The sequence below is a fragment of the Dipodomys spectabilis genome, unplaced genomic scaffold (genome assembly GCF_019054845.1).
Source record: "Dipodomys spectabilis isolate Male_0828 unplaced genomic scaffold, ASM1905484v1 ptg000096l, whole genome shotgun sequence".
In the NCBI taxonomy this organism is placed as follows: Eukaryota; Metazoa; Chordata; class Mammalia; order Rodentia; family Heteromyidae; genus Dipodomys; species Dipodomys spectabilis.
Genome location: NW_024870773.1, coordinates 29,475,814 through 29,491,328, shown reverse-complemented (window position 1 = coordinate 29,491,328; position 15,515 = coordinate 29,475,814). Strand labels below are relative to the sequence as shown.

General features: G+C 39.5%; 1 protein-coding gene across 1 annotated transcript in view; it reads left to right on the top strand.

Moving 5' to 3' along the window:
* Positions 1–15,515, top strand: part of Ccny (cyclin Y) — a 167,828-nt gene that overhangs the window by 142,017 nt on the left and 10,296 nt on the right. The window contains exons 6-8 of the mRNA XM_042685967.1: positions 567–624; positions 718–837; positions 8,555–8,721. Of these exons, the coding sequence (XP_042541901.1) occupies positions 567–624; positions 718–837; positions 8,555–8,721 (345 nt within the window). The remainder of the gene's footprint in view (positions 1–566; positions 625–717; positions 838–8,554; positions 8,722–15,515) is intronic.

The window sequence follows — 15,515 nt, the reverse complement described above, 5'->3', positions numbered from 1 at the left end:
AAAAAATGACATTTGTGGCCTTGCTTTTTACTATGAAATTGTGAAACTCTTTATCAATGTAGTAACCAGACTGGGTGTTGTAACCATTTCAAACAGATCTTTAGGACCCATTGAGTATCTTTTGGCTGGGGGCAGGAGGGTGGGGGGAAGGCCGGTGGGCTGGTTGTAGGGTTTGAACTCTGTAAGAGTCTCACGGACTTTCCTACCTGGGCTGGCATTGAACTGCAGTCCTCAGATCTCAGCCTCCTGAGTAGTTAGGATTACAGGCATGAGCCACCGGTGCCTGGCTTCCATTGAATATCTTTTACTGTCACATTTTCTCTGCCTTGTTACTCTAGTACTTTGTGCAGCTCTCTCAGCTTCTGTTCAGAATTAAGATGCTAAAAGAAATTGAAGCCTTTGCAGTTTTATTCCAAGTAAAACAACATGCATGAATAACCAGTGGTATCAGATTTTACACTGCTTCTGTCTCCTGAAACGCAGTTGAATCAAAGGGTATTTTTATATCGACTAACACTCATTTTTTGCAGAATGAAAACTGCATTTTCTGTTGTTCTCCCCACCAGGGACCCAGATGGAAGGATGCTCTTAGATATTTTTGATGAAAACCTTCATCCTCTTTCGGTAACCACCTTTTTTATGTTTCACAAGATTGTCCATTTGTTTTTCTTTTGCTCTTACTGGTGATGAGTCGTTTGAAGATATTTCTTTTCCTAGAAATCCGAAGTGCCACCAGACTATGACAAACACAACCCAGAGCAGAAGCAGATTTACCGCTTTGTTCGGACACTCTTCAGTGCTGCTCAGCTGACAGCTGAATGTGCCATTGTCACCCTGGTGAGTTCCTTCATGGTGACCACAGCTGTTCCATACCGTATGAGTTGGCTCAGCACAGCAGTGTGTGGACCAAGCAGGGACTTTTTATTAGGTGACATTGGGAAGCTGTGTTAGAAGTATCAGTGGTATCTTTTCTTCTGGGAGAACAGAAAATGGATATCCTAAAAGAGGAAGTGATGTGTGTTCCATAGTCTTCCACCTAAAGTCATGTGTGACATCACATTCAGAAACAGTTAAATTCAGGTAAGTAAAAACATTTGGGCTAAGGAGGAATAAGAAGGAACAAGACTGCTATTAACATGTGTTTCCTCTTGTTCATTCCATTTTAATAGAAGATATAATGAACATATACATCCTAAGATGTAGGATACATGAATGATGCATGATACATATGATGAGTACATCATCCTGTAGGAACACCTTTATTGGAGGGAATGTTTATATTGTTAGCATCTGATCTGCCACTTCTATGTATAAGATATTCAGGCAGTAATGGGAGTAATGGTAAAGACTTGAGAGATAAAAATCTCTTCTTAGATTCTTACAACCTATGGACTATTTAGGTCATTTCAGAAGTAGGTTTAACAGTGTAACCCCTTGTGACCTTTTACATGATGTGTAACTCATGAGAAATGAACCTTGCTTATGAATGAGCACTGCTGGAGATAAGAAATACTGTGTCTTCTATTTCTGAGGTTATTTTCTTAACAGAATGGGTGACCTAGAGAGTTTTTCTATCCCTGCCACACAAAGAGCTTGGTACCCTTAATCTATTTCTAAAGTAAACCAGTTTACTTACTTATTAGTCTCCTCCTTCATTTATTCATTCTATCTCATTGAACTGCAAGTTAAGGTAAAACAGCCTTTCATGTAATCATGAGATGATGTGAAATAATTGTAAGATCATAATTGCTCTTGGTTGAGAAAAACAGGACTCTTGTAAACTTTTTGTCTATGCTGACCCTAAATCATGATCCTCCTACTTCCAAGTTTCCCAAATAGGATTAGAGGTGTGAACCACTGGCATCTAATTCAGGCACATTGATCTTACATGCATGTGCTACTGTAGATAACCCTGCATGTAGCCCTGAGATGGTGCAAATGCTTGGCTTTATGTGAGCAGATGCCATTTTTGTCTTGAGATATAGTATAAGCAGGTAGCACCAAAGGACAGGAAAAAGTTACAAGGTGATACCTCTGCTGACAATGAGCTGCTACTGGACAATAGGGTGCTGTTGTGCATTGTCCGCGTCTATGCTGGGATAGCCAGTGAAAAGTGAGTGGTTACGGTGGGAACCACTGCTGTTGTTACTGCCAGTGGTCCGTTATTGGACAAAGAGCTTCTATCCTCACCATGGCTGCTCAAATTGGAGAACCCTCAGCAACACAGCAGCTTTGAATATATTTTTTCATTTGGTTTATTTAGTGTTTTAACTGTAGTATATTTTTACCAGTAAAGCCATGTTGGCCAATAGTTAGAGACTTCTACAATGCCAGTTCAGTCTCACAACCAGTTTTACTATCTTTTCTTGAGTTCCTTTAGCTTGTTTCCAGGACTTGATCTGTTTCATCTCCTATACCCTGTGTGTTGCTATACTTCTAATTCATAGTGTTCACTACTTTTTTGTTTCAGTAAAGTTTACAATGCTCTGTCTATTCCTAGTTTTACTCATTTGAGCCTTTTCTTTTTTCTTGGTCTACCTAAGTTTTTGTGTTAATTTTTCGAAAGAACCGTATTTTTTTTTTTGTTATTCTGTTTCATTCTACCTCTTTCTTTTTCCTTGCTTTAGTTTTAGTTTGCTCTTCTAATTAAGAGGACTGTTATTGATTTAATATTTTTTGTTTTCTTTGCTAAAGATAAAACACTGGGACTCATGCATGCTAGACTCTACCATGGAGCTATATTTTTTAGCCCCTTTTTTGTAATTATTTTTATTTTTAAGTTTTTTTTAATTAACTTAGGTTAGATGTACAAGGAGGGTTTCATTGTAGTGTTTCTCCATACATGCACACAATGTACCTGTCAACCAATCCCCTCTGCCATTCTCTTATCTTCCCTCTCCACTTCCTAAAACAAGCACTTAATTAAGAATTTTCCTTCTACACTTTACTGTAGAAGCAATAGTGCACTCTGCTTTTATCTTCACAGATTTTTTAAAATAAACTAAGATTATAGAAGAAAACTGTGAAGTTAGTAGAGTTCCCCACAAATACCCCACAGCCAGTCTATCACATCTATAATATTAAGATGCTGCATTATGAGTATTAAAACATTTGCTGTATTATTGGAATAAAATATTTATGGTATATTTGTTATAATTAACTAATACTGATATACTATCATTAACCACAAGTGATTGTTTTTTTTTTTTGATTGCCTTGTTTTTTACCCAGTGCCCCTGCACTAGACTCCCATCAAAACACTAGTCATGTTAGTTGTTCAATCTTCTTATGATCCTTTTGGCTGTGGCAGTTGATTGTACGTCCCTTGTTTTTTATGATTTTAAACAGTTCTGAATTTTTATTTTGCAGTACTGGGATTTGAATTCACGGTTTTACACTTCTAAGCAAGTGCTCTACAGCTGAACCACACTTCTAGCAGAAGTGGTTTTGCAGTGGTTATCTTGAGGAAATGTCTTACTTTCTGCTGAAGGCATCCCTGGATTGCAGTTCTCTATTTTATGCTTCCCATAGTAACTGGAATGACAGGTGTGTGCCATCAGTCTCAGTTTCTTCTACTGAGATGGAGTCTTACTCACTTTTCACCTGGGCTGTCCTTGAACTGAGCTCCTGCTGATCTCAGCTTCCCAAATAGCTAGGACTACCAGTGTGATCTTGACAGAATTATAAGGTGTTAGTGACAGTTTTGAAGCATGCATACTTGTCATGCATTTTGGAGAGTGCTGCTCAACTGGGATTTTTCTCGATTAGATTGAGCTTATATGGGGTATTCTGAGGAAAATTACAAAGGGTGGCTATTTTATATTGTATCAGACAATCAATATAGTTTATCACTAGTGTAAAAACCTTGGTTACCTGCCTACGATCATATTGCAAAATTTCTCTGCTATAAAGTTATTCTTTTTCATTCAGTATTCTTGGGCAAAAAGTGACTGTAATGGCAGCCTGGAGAAAGAGACTATACCTCCCTAGGTGATATATTCCTTTTAACTGAAACTTGTGTCAGGATATCCAGAATGCCAAAGGAGCCCCCGTGAGGTAGTCTGCAGCTTGAGAGGTGGCCTTGAGGCCCAGTCAACTGCTGCACATCCCTGGTACCTGCTGTTCAGCCCCCCGGATTGCCAGCATCAAAAATCTTCTCAGAGACTTATGCTCAAACGGTGACCTGACTGGATTCCGCTGATTCTGGCCCTCAGAGATGCCCTTCTTTGGGTTATTTTACTAGTTTCTAAGGAATTTAACTGTGATCTATTCAGTAACAACTCTAAATATCTCACAGAATTACGTTTTCCTGATTGCTGACAGTCTTGTAAAGTCAGCAGTTATGCAATCATGTCAGTGACCTATCTTAGTTTTTTTAAAACTAAGATAGCATCCACATGCTGATTCATTTGAATTGAAAACAGGTGCAGGCTTGAGATTAAATCATCACTCACAATTCAGAAGAGTCCAGAGCAGTAACTTTTAGTACTTTTTAACTTGGCTTAACATAAAAAATTGAATATTGAAATAAAATACAAATTCTCTCTTGGTATATATGTGTCCCTCCCCCAAAGATTTTGGAAGCTATTATTTCAACATACTGAATTGGAAACTCTTGCTCTGCATTTTGTTTTCATTTTTTAAAATGCTGTTCATAATCTTGTATTTTAAAGAACTAACTAATAAAGTACAACATGTAGAAACATGCATTGTGAGTTCCTACAACATCCTTAATCCGACTGTTCACAGGAGTACTTAGCAACTATAATTCATGACAGTGGAAAAACACAACAAACAGCACAGAGAAGGTACAATGGGTGAGATCTGGGGGACACCAAGTGCACACTTACAAGCATCCTTTCTCCCAGGGCTGTCACATGGTATACTTCATACATCAGCAGTGAGCTGTGACAGTACTTGCACAATGGTTCTAGCCAGCAAAGTCCATTGAAGACCCAGCACCCAAGTTTTTATTGAGGGTTGCCCACATAGGCATTCTTTGCTTAGTATATACCAAGATTCCTGAGGTTTGTACAAATAGTTCAGGCCAGTGAGCTTCTCTTACCCATCCTGGAATTACAGGAACCTCCCTAAATCAGAGTCCCCACAAGCCAGGATGACAATCTTGGGTCACACTCTACATATTTTGCTCTCTTCTTTCTCTTGTGCTGTTCCACTGGGACCACTTTCTGAGCTACAGAGATCTTTCTTATAGGGCAAAGGGCAGCAAGAGTTAGTCCTGATTGCAAACTTGTGTTCATGCATGTGCATATGTGTATGTCTGTATCCTTTGGCAGTGTTCAAAACTGGCCTAGTGTGGCCGGTTCTTCCCTTGTACAGCACATGTACCAGTTTTCAAAGAGCAGCTGGAAACCTGTTCATACTGATAATAGTTCTGAGTTAATGATTGCTCAGATTTTTCAAATAGATGCTCATGCCAAATAAATCCAGCTAAGCCAGGTACTCTGTGCTCACTGATGTCTGACTTTCCTGAATCTTCTCAGGCTTTGCTTCCAGTAAAATCTTTTTCCTTTTCCCTAACCTCCTCCCCCGCCCCCCTTTCCTCTACTTTTCTTCATTCCTGCTGCACCCCTTCCCTCTCTCACAAGGTCCCTGCCTGAAGTGTCCTCATGCTGACTTGGCTATTGTGAAAGACACTGGATTTCCATCTCACCTGTGTATGTAGTAGTTCTAACTGAGGCATTTGCAAACATGTAACTTGGCCTTTTGAGTTCTCCAAACTAGAACAAAACAGAGCACACCAGGTTGTTCATACCTTTTCTTTGCTACCTTTCATCCCATCGCCCTAGGCCTGGTTCTTCTATCTTAGCTTCTTACCCCCAGTCATTCTATTGATTGTGTCATAGCCTTAAATTTACATCTTCATTTATTCTTTTTTTTTTTTTTTTAAACCAGGGCTGAGAAGCGAACCCACGGCCTTGCGCACGCCAGGCGGGCGCCCTTCCGCTGGGCTAAACCCCCAGCCCCTCTTCATTTATTCTTTGCATATTCACTACCCAGTGATGACTTCTTGGGCTGCCCAGTCAGACCTGTGACCTGGTTGCTTGTAGCTCACACCACTAATCCTGCTTTCAAGGCAAAGAGTGGAAGAATTGTGGATCAAACCCAGCCTGCGCAGGAAAATCCATAAGACTCTTACCTATAATTAAGCAATCTGCTCACTGTCGCTGTGGCCCCCACCCCCACTCCTTCGCTGCAAAAAAGCCAGAAGTAGAAAGTGTTAGAGTGCTAGCCTTGAACACAAAAGCTCAAGGATAACACCTGGGCCCTGAATTCAAGCCCCAGGACCAGCACAAGAAAAGACAGAAGGGAAAGAAGGAATGAGAAAGAGAGAAGGAAGGGAAGGAAGGAAGGAAATAACAATGTTGTAGCAATGACTTAAAGTGTTAAGAGCACCAGCTTAGCATTTGAGTTCAAACCCCAGTACCATCAAAAAAGAAAAGGAAAGGAAAACAGAACCAAACCACAGCAGAGCCTTTGATGGTCTTTATCACTACTTCTTCCCCATGTTCCCTGGCTCCAGGGACCCAGCCTATCCAGCCACCAGGATCCTAGGAGCTCCTGCAGATAGGGGCCTTCTGGCCCCCATTGTTAGGTCCCCACTTCACATGCTGCTTCTCTGTCAGAATTCCTTTATTTTTTTTCCCCCCGAGACCTAACCCCATTTGCTATTTCCCAGTCCTTTCCCCAGCCCTGCATCTAAATAGACCTTGTTTCTCATGCCTTCAGGGTTAACAAAGGCTTGCCAGAGTGCTTTTGCTCCTTGTACTGAGAGTAGTGGATTAAGTTGACTCTTTGAGTGAGCCTTTTGTTTATCTGTTCTCATTCTGTTGTTTTGTTGTCTACTTCTGGCATTGTCCTGTACTTTGTATCACTTAGGTGCTTGTTGCTAATCAGGGTTATTTCCCCTTTTCTCAACACTTTGCCAAAGTTCAGCTTCTACAAAGTATTATGGGGTGCCTGGTTGGTCATTCCCGTTTGTGAACATAGTTATTATTTCACTGAAAATAATCAGTACTTTGTATATTTTAATTTTTCCTGTCATATCTTTTTATATTTAAGCAAAATGACGTTACATTTGTGAGTAATTATAATTCTATGTAGATTTCATCTGTTTTAAAAAGTTGGTTCTTGAGTATGGATACTGTTAAATTTCATTTCTCATGCAGAGCTCTTATTTTGCAAATAATAATAATGTATTTAAATAATATTCCATCACTCAGAAAAGTATAAAAACCTCTAATAAACAGACCTTTTTTTCTTTTTTTTGGTCCATCGTGGGGCTTTAACTCAGGGCCTGGGCGCTGTCCCTGAGCTCTTCAGCTCAAGGTGAGTGCACTACCACTTGAGCCATAGTGCCACTTCCTCAGACTTTTACTTTGGAAAAGTAAGTGGCATTTTTATGATTCATGATCCAGTTTAAGTAAAGGATTTTATGCATATTTTTGGTGTGAATTAAATCCTGCCCATTTAGAAATCCTCCATCACTTCATTTCATTTTCGAAACTCAGCTCAAATATTTAAAAATAGGTCAATCACATCAAGATCACAGTGAAGTATACCACTTAATACATGTTAAGATACCTGAAACACAGAAAAGAACAAGTGTGGGAAGAATGTGGTGTATGCATTATATGAGTGTAAGATGGCCTCCCTGCCACAGAAGAAAGTATGATGGCTCCTCAAATAGTTGAGCATAGAGTTACCATATGGTCTAGCAGTTTTACTTTTGAGTGTAATACAGAAGAATCAAAAGCACAGACTTGGTGAGATATTTGTACACTAGTGTTCATGGCAGTGTGATTCACAGTAGCCATAAGAGGATGTGATTCAAATATCCACTGACAGGTGATAGAGTAAACAAAATAGAACATAGGCATACAATACAATGTTATTACTCATTAAGTCAGATTTGTAGACAGAAAGTTTAGTAGTGGTTGCCAGGGATTCGGGAAGAGGACAAGGGAGGAGTTGTTTAGCAAGTATAGAGTGTTAGTTTGGGATAATATGTCTACAGTTGGATAGTGGTGATAACTCTAGACATATGTGAATGGACTTGATGCTGCAGACTTCTCAACTTGAAAATAGTTATATGGTAATGTGTTGTGTGTCTTTTACCACAATAATAAAAGCATCACATCATTAGCAATGGCATGTAAATCTACAATTGTCTCGAAAATGTCAATGTTTACAAATCCCAGTGGGTAATATACGTAGGCTTATCTCCTTTACCTCTTCATACTTTTTGTTGGGAAAGTTGTTGTATTTGTGTTGAATTCATAGTTGATAAAATGAAAAATTAACCTGTGGCTCCTAGGACAGTCCTGCCTCAGTCTTAAAAATCTTTAAGGTCTAGTTATATATACCTTGTCCTGTTACAGAGGGTGAATTCAGCCCAGTTTTTATCAGATTTATTTACAGATAGGTGATCACATGATGCCTTTGAAAGGCTGGCAGAATAAAATTATTAAATCTAGCAGTGTGTAGGAGAAAACTAAGGCTACTTTAGCTCTGCATCATTGTATCTTCCCAGGTATACCTTGAAAGACTCTTAACGTATGCAGAGATAGATATATGTCCGGCCAACTGGAAGCGAATTGTTCTAGGGGCGATTCTGCTGGCCTCCAAGGTGTGGGATGACCAGGCTGTGTGGAACGTGGATTATTGCCAGATCCTGAAAGACATCACAGTGGAAGACATGTGAGTGCGGTCATCTTCCATGTTTCATTGGGCTACTTGAGAGGGAACCCACACCCCTTTAAATGGTTTTTATATAGGGTTGAATGATGGTTTTAACTAAACATGAAATGTTTAGGGATGTGGTGGTGAAAACACAGAAAACCTTTTCTAAGCAAGCATTCCTTTAATTAGGAAGTATAGACCCCCAGTAGTGATTTGTGTTTGAAGTCTTTATCTTATGGTAAGCTAATAACAAAGCTTTAGTGCCTCACATTGTCTTCCTTAAACAGAATAACTGAATTAGTATCTGGTTCTGTTTCAGAGAACATTTTCACTGCTTTGTCATGTTTTGTCTCCTATCCCAGGAGCATGCGTGGTGCACCATTCTTGCTGCATGATCTCCCACAGCTCAGTGGAAGAGCATCAGCCATGGGTGGGCTCTTTGGACTATGTTGTGGTTTCTCAGCCCGGTCAGCTCTCATAGCCCTGTGATGATTATTAGTAGGAGGCCTACCTGGGTCCTTTGTGATCAGAGAACACAGAAAACAGAAAGTGATATAGAGGCATTTAACCAGGATGAGCTGCTTAGAATCCCTTGTAATTTATTGTCATGACAACATTCTTGCCAGGTTTTTTTTTCCCCTATACTTTTTGTGGGGCTTAGCTCTTCAGTAAAACTCCATGAAGAATGTTGGACTGCAGGAGGTTACCAACTGTGTCCTCACTTATATCCAGTGGTCTCAAGGATGTACAAAATCTATGTGGGCAGCCAGTGTTGGAGAGTGCCTGGGCCACATGGCACATAGACATAATGGCTCCAGATCCTCATTAGCCTTTGGATCTTTGTCTCTGGTTACCAGTTCACCAGACACCCATGTTGTGATGCCCTTCAAAGCACATTGATTATGCTCTTAGAGACCCTTTGTTCTAGGCCTACTCCTGCTGGAAACACACAAAGCCTTTTTTCTGGGTCTGTAATTCTTTATCTTATATGCTCAGGAAAAACAAAATGTTTTTGATAAAAATGATAAAAATCAGATTTGATTAATTAAATTTCTAGGTGAAAAGGGCAACCAAAGTGTTGTCACTAAGACCATAAAAGAGTTGGGCCAGTAAATTCTGGCCCGATTCTTTTCCTAGTAGAGGCATTCTTTCATCAGCTTTCTGGCACATTTGCCCAGGATTGCATACTATAAGTGCCTTCTGGTTGTCCTTCCTGTTTGTGTATATTAGAGGGGCTGGATCATTGACTTGGTGTGGGCTGTGGAGCACATAGAGGGCCCTTGGCTCCAGTGTTGTGTCCACTGCAAGTCAGACGAAAACAACTGCTGAGGTCAGTTCACATTTAGTTTGCAAATAATTTTATCATTTATGTCCCACCTATTTTTAAAAGGAAATGATATGTAAATTAAATTTACCAAAGAAGCATTGAAGCAAAAGAACAGAAGGAGTGAAAGATAAAGAGCAATTGAGGTGAGGAGGTGACTTCCATGCTCTTATCCTTAACTTGACGGACCTGCAAAACTGAACTTTTATATGAACTTAAGATCCTTGTCTTAAAACTTAGAGGAAAGCTGGGGTATGGCTTGGTGTGGAGCACTTCTGCAGCATGTGAGAGGCCATGGGTTCCATCTCCAGCACCACAATACAAGGCAAACTTCAAAGAAATATTTATAAGTGTTTGTGGGGAATGCATGCCATTTCAGTTTTATTCTCTCAGTAATTATACAATGTATGTATTGTTTCTACTTTGTCAATCTGAATACTGAGACCTAGAGAAGTTAAATAACTCTCCAACAAAACAGCCAAATGAGGACCTTCCTAATCCAAGTGAACACTCAGTATACAAGGATCAGATGGCAAAATAAATGAAATGATGTGTGCTAGTCCCAAACTATAACTAAATGCCTGAAATGCTCAGTTTTTAAATTTGTCATTCTCTCCTCACCCAAACAGAGATGAAAACATAATAAGTAATTTGGAAATTCTAGGTACCCTGAAAATTTAAATTAGCAAGATAAGAAGAACTTCTATAATAGCAATAATATAATATGAATAGTAGGAACTATCATTTATTGATGGTGTATTCCTAGACGCCCCAAAACATTTTTTGTATGTTAGTTAACTTCTCATGGGTACCCCCGTAGAAGTACTATTATTATTTTTGCTTTACACATGGCAAGTGTGGGAAGTTAAGTAGAATAGCCAGGTCCTATGGCTAGCATATAACAAAGCCAGAATTTCTTCTCTTCTTAGCAATTAAGGTTAAAACTGTTTCATTTGTGTAGTTTTGTGGAGACTGGGAGCTGGTTTTGGCGGGGGCAGGTTGAATTCAAGCCTTTGACTTGCTAGGCATTGCTCTACCACTTGAGCTCTTCTAATAGCCCTGTTTTGTCTAGCTCATACAATGATAGGCATGTGCCACTATACCCAACCATTGGTTGAGATAATAGAGTCTCAGTCAGTTTTTGCCAGGACTGTTCAGACTGTGTGTTATACTTTACCATTTTATTTAAAGCCACATGATTCATTCTTAGTGTATTGTGTTTATCTCTGGTGTATTAGCATACTGTAAATACCTGTATATTCCTCAGGAAAATTGATCAATTGCATATTTGGAACTATGCAACATATTTGAAACATATTTGAAAGCAGGGATATTAGCCAAAAGAATACTGTCTTATATATAACCTTATGTTTACAATCCCTGATCATGGTATAAAGATATTGTTGTATCTCAATATCTGTTTAGAGGAATAAGCCAGGTACTTGTCACAACAGAGGTCTTCATCCATTTTGGCTTATTCATCTCTAGATGAATAAGTATAGTATTTTTCTGATCCTAAGTTTTAGTAATTTCAAAGGATGTCATTTACAATGATGTTACACCATTCTCTTTTAAACCTAAAAGTATAACTTGGAGGCTGATGCCATAAAATGTGATGCCCACCATTATCCATCTTTTTAGATCTAAATATTTACATTGTTCCTTTTTCTTTTTGAACTGAACATTTCCTTTCCAGTTTGTTCCCACATGAATTTATTCCCAAAAATAGTAGCAAGAAACGTACCACTAGTGTGTAAACCTTAACTACTATTAGTTTATGGAATACAGTGTTATAACTTGTTAAAAAATACCTCCAATTCTGAGTTATTAGCACAAATATTCAGAATAATATAAGGAGCCCTGGGTATGATGCTTCCCATCATCCCAGAACTAAAGAGATCTAGGCAAATACAAAAAGAGTTCCAGACCAGCTTTGGCTGCACAATGAGAAATTAAAATTAAAAAAGTACTTATTGAAAATGTTAATATAAGTCCTTAAGTATAAAATAAAAATCTTAAGGGAAGTAGATCTTTATGAGATTGCTTTAGCTGCTTTCTCTCCCATTACTTCATGTTTTATGTAATTTTATAATAAAGCATCACTAATAAAAAATTCTTAGTGATAGAATAAAACAGTTCAGCATAATTTTTCTTGGTTTTGTTTTTTGCTAGTCCTAGGACTTGAACTCAGGGTCAGGACACTTTCTCTGAGCATGCTCTACCACTTGAACCCACAGCTTTACTTCTGGCCTTTTGGTGGTTAATTGGAGATAAGAGTCTCATTGATTTTCCTGCCTGGACTGGCTTTGAATACAACCATCAGATCTCAGTCTCCTGAGTAGCTGGGATTACAGGCATGAGCCATTGGCAACTAAACCATAAATTTTATTCTTATTTTTTTCCCTTTTTCTGTAACATAAGAGCTTAAGAGAATACATGAGACTGAATATTTTATTGTAATAGTGCTACTGAAGTCTCTTAATATTTTCTTAATTGTATGTTAAAACTAGTCATCTTTTAGTTCAAATTATTTAAATGAGTCCCCCAGTCATTGCTTCATTTCATATTAAGCAAAAAATAGGAAACCATCAAGTTACTAGCCCATCATTAGAGTAATTTGATTTCTCGCTACCAAGAGGTCCTGGGGGAGCAGATCCTCTTGAGACAAATGAAGAATAAAGATGAGTGAGCAACCTGCCTTTCCCTCCCTGGGCAGGAGAAAAGTAACTAGGAAAGGATAACCTGACCCATTGGGTACATTCTCTGGCAAGTCTTGAGCATTAGAGATGTAGCAATTTGTTCCCTGATGCCTTTGTGTTCCCCAGCATGTTTGGAGCAATATTTTTACCACCAACAAATGCACGTTCTGACATGAAGACCACAGTACCCTGGTTAAGTCTGGTAACACATCCCAGATGATAGGTGCTGAATGCCTAACCTCTAGTAGGCAGAATGTAACTATATTTGGAGAAAAAAAAAATTAAAGTATATGGGGGTCATTAAGGTGGGCCTCAGTCAGACATGTCTGGTGTCCTTATAAGTGGAGATTGGTAACTAGCCAATACAGGCAGAGGATTGCCATGTGAGGACACAAAGAAGGTAGCCTCAGAAGACACTTGGGACCTGTACAGCCATCCTCTAGAACTATGAGAAAACAAATCTGTTTAGGCTACTTGGCCTGTACTGTGCCAGTCCTAGCAAACTCAAGATTTTTTTTTTTTTTTTTTTTTTTTTTTGCCAGTCCCAGGGCTTGAACTCACAGCCTGGGCACTGCCCCTGAGCTTCTTTTTGCACTATCACTAGCACTCTACCATATGAGCCACAGTACCACATCTGGCTTTTTCTGTTTATGTGTTACTGAAGAATCCAACCCAGGGCTTTGTACATGCTAGGCAAGCACTCTACCACTGAGCCACATTCTCAGCACCCAAACTCAAGATTTTTAATGCTGAAAAGTAGAGTGCTGGTGTAATAGACATTTAGAAATGGTGCAGTCATTTTGGAAGTAGGTAGAGGGGTAGAAGGTTTTAGCAAATTGAAACAAACTCACCTGTACTGCTTTGAAGAAATTGTTGTTAGAAATATGCTAGTTCTGGTGAGGGCTTAGAAGGAAAAAAAGAAAGCTATAGAAAAAGCTCTGTTATCTTAGAAGTAAATACAGATAGATGCATTCTCATGAACTGATACAGCTAGGAATGTGAATGTCAAGGTTTCTGGTGAGGTTTTAGGCAGATATGTGAATGTATTGGAAACTGGATGAAAGATGGTCCTTTTTTGACAAAGAACTTGAGTAAAGTATGTTCGGGTGTCTTGTGGAAAATAGAATGTGTAAGTAATGAACCTGGATTCATTTGCTCCAGTTTCTGAGCAAAGTGTTGAAAGCATGCACTGTCTGGTTTCTTTTTACTGCTTATATAAAATGTGAGAGGAATAAACCCAGGAATTTTGAAGTATCAAACAAAAATTGGGAAAAATCTCAGTATTTCTAGGCTTACTCTATCTATATGTGGGCCAACAACAACTTAAAAAAGGAAAAATGTGAGTGTGGATGGACAGTTTTTGCTAAAGAGATTATAGATGTGACTTTGGATTCAAGAAGCTGTCATTTCAGAAAGGCCGCCTGTGCAGATTGAAGGGCACAGAGAATAGGATTAAGGTTGTCAGGCTTTGAGGATTCTACAATTAAGTAGAGATATCTCATCTCATACTTTGTCCTTTAAGTCTTGAATGTCTGTCATTTGGTACATGACAGACAGACATGATACTTCTCCACAGCCATCTGACTATTGATAATTTTGTGTGGCCCACAAAGGATGCCAGCTGGCCTTTGGCAGGAAAAAAATTCCTCACCCCTGCACCAAGTTCAAGGACAAAAGACCTCAAAAAGGGTTCAGAGGGTACCAGAAATGTCACAATGGGCCCAGGGAGTACAGGTCTGGGGCAACTTTGATATCTTCTCATTGGCTTCAGGTAGTGAAAGCCCCAAAGATAGGGCTGCTGTCTCTGTGGGCCAGGTGACAGAGTATCAGCACAGAGGATTATTCTCAACTTTTGATCCTTACTGGAATTTACTTCTCCAACTTTCTTGAGATTCCTGATCCCTACTTTCTGGAAGAGAAAGATTTCTCCCTTTTGGAAAATGAATGTCCTGTGCCTCCCTCATATTGTGTTTTGATAGCAGATAATATGTCTGAATTCCAAGGTTCATAGCTGAAGAAAAATTTTGCCTCAGAATGAATCTACCTTGAGTTCCACAGACCTGATTTAAATAAGAGTTAGATTCAGTTTTTAGATGTAAAGTTAATTCTAGGATGATTCAAGGCTTTTGGGGTTTAAGGGATGAGATGAATGTGTCAGATAGGCACAATTTTTTGTTGTTGTGTCAGTTATGGAGCTTGAACTCTGGGCCTGGGCGCTGTCCCTCAGCTCTTCAGCTCAAGGCTAGTGCTCTACCACTTGAGCTACAGTGCCACTTTTTTTTTCTGGTGTTTTACTGGAAATAAGAGTCTCACGGGCTGGGCGCTGGTGGCTCATGCCTGTAATTAGCTACTCAGGAGGCTGAGATCTGAGGATCTCAGTTCAAAGCTGGCTGGGGCAGGAAAAGTCCGTGAGACATTTATCTCCAGTAAATCACCAGAAAACCGGAAGTGGCACTGTGGCTCAAGTGGTAGAGCGCTTGCCTTGAGCTGAAGAGCTCAGGGACAGCGCCCAAGCCCAGAGTTCAAGCCCCATGACCGACCAAAAAAAAAAAAAAAAAGAAAGCAAAGAGTTTCACGGAGGGCTGGGAAGGTGGCTCAATAGTAGAGTGCTTGCCTTGTATGCCTGAGGTTCTGGGTTCAGTTCCTCAGCACCACAGAAGCAGAAAAAGTTGGAAGTGGCGCTGTGGCTTAAGTGGTAGAGCTCTTGCCTTGAACTGAAGAGCTCAGGGACAGTGCCCAAGCTGAGAGTTCAGGCCCCATGATCAACAAAAACAAAACAAAACAGAGTC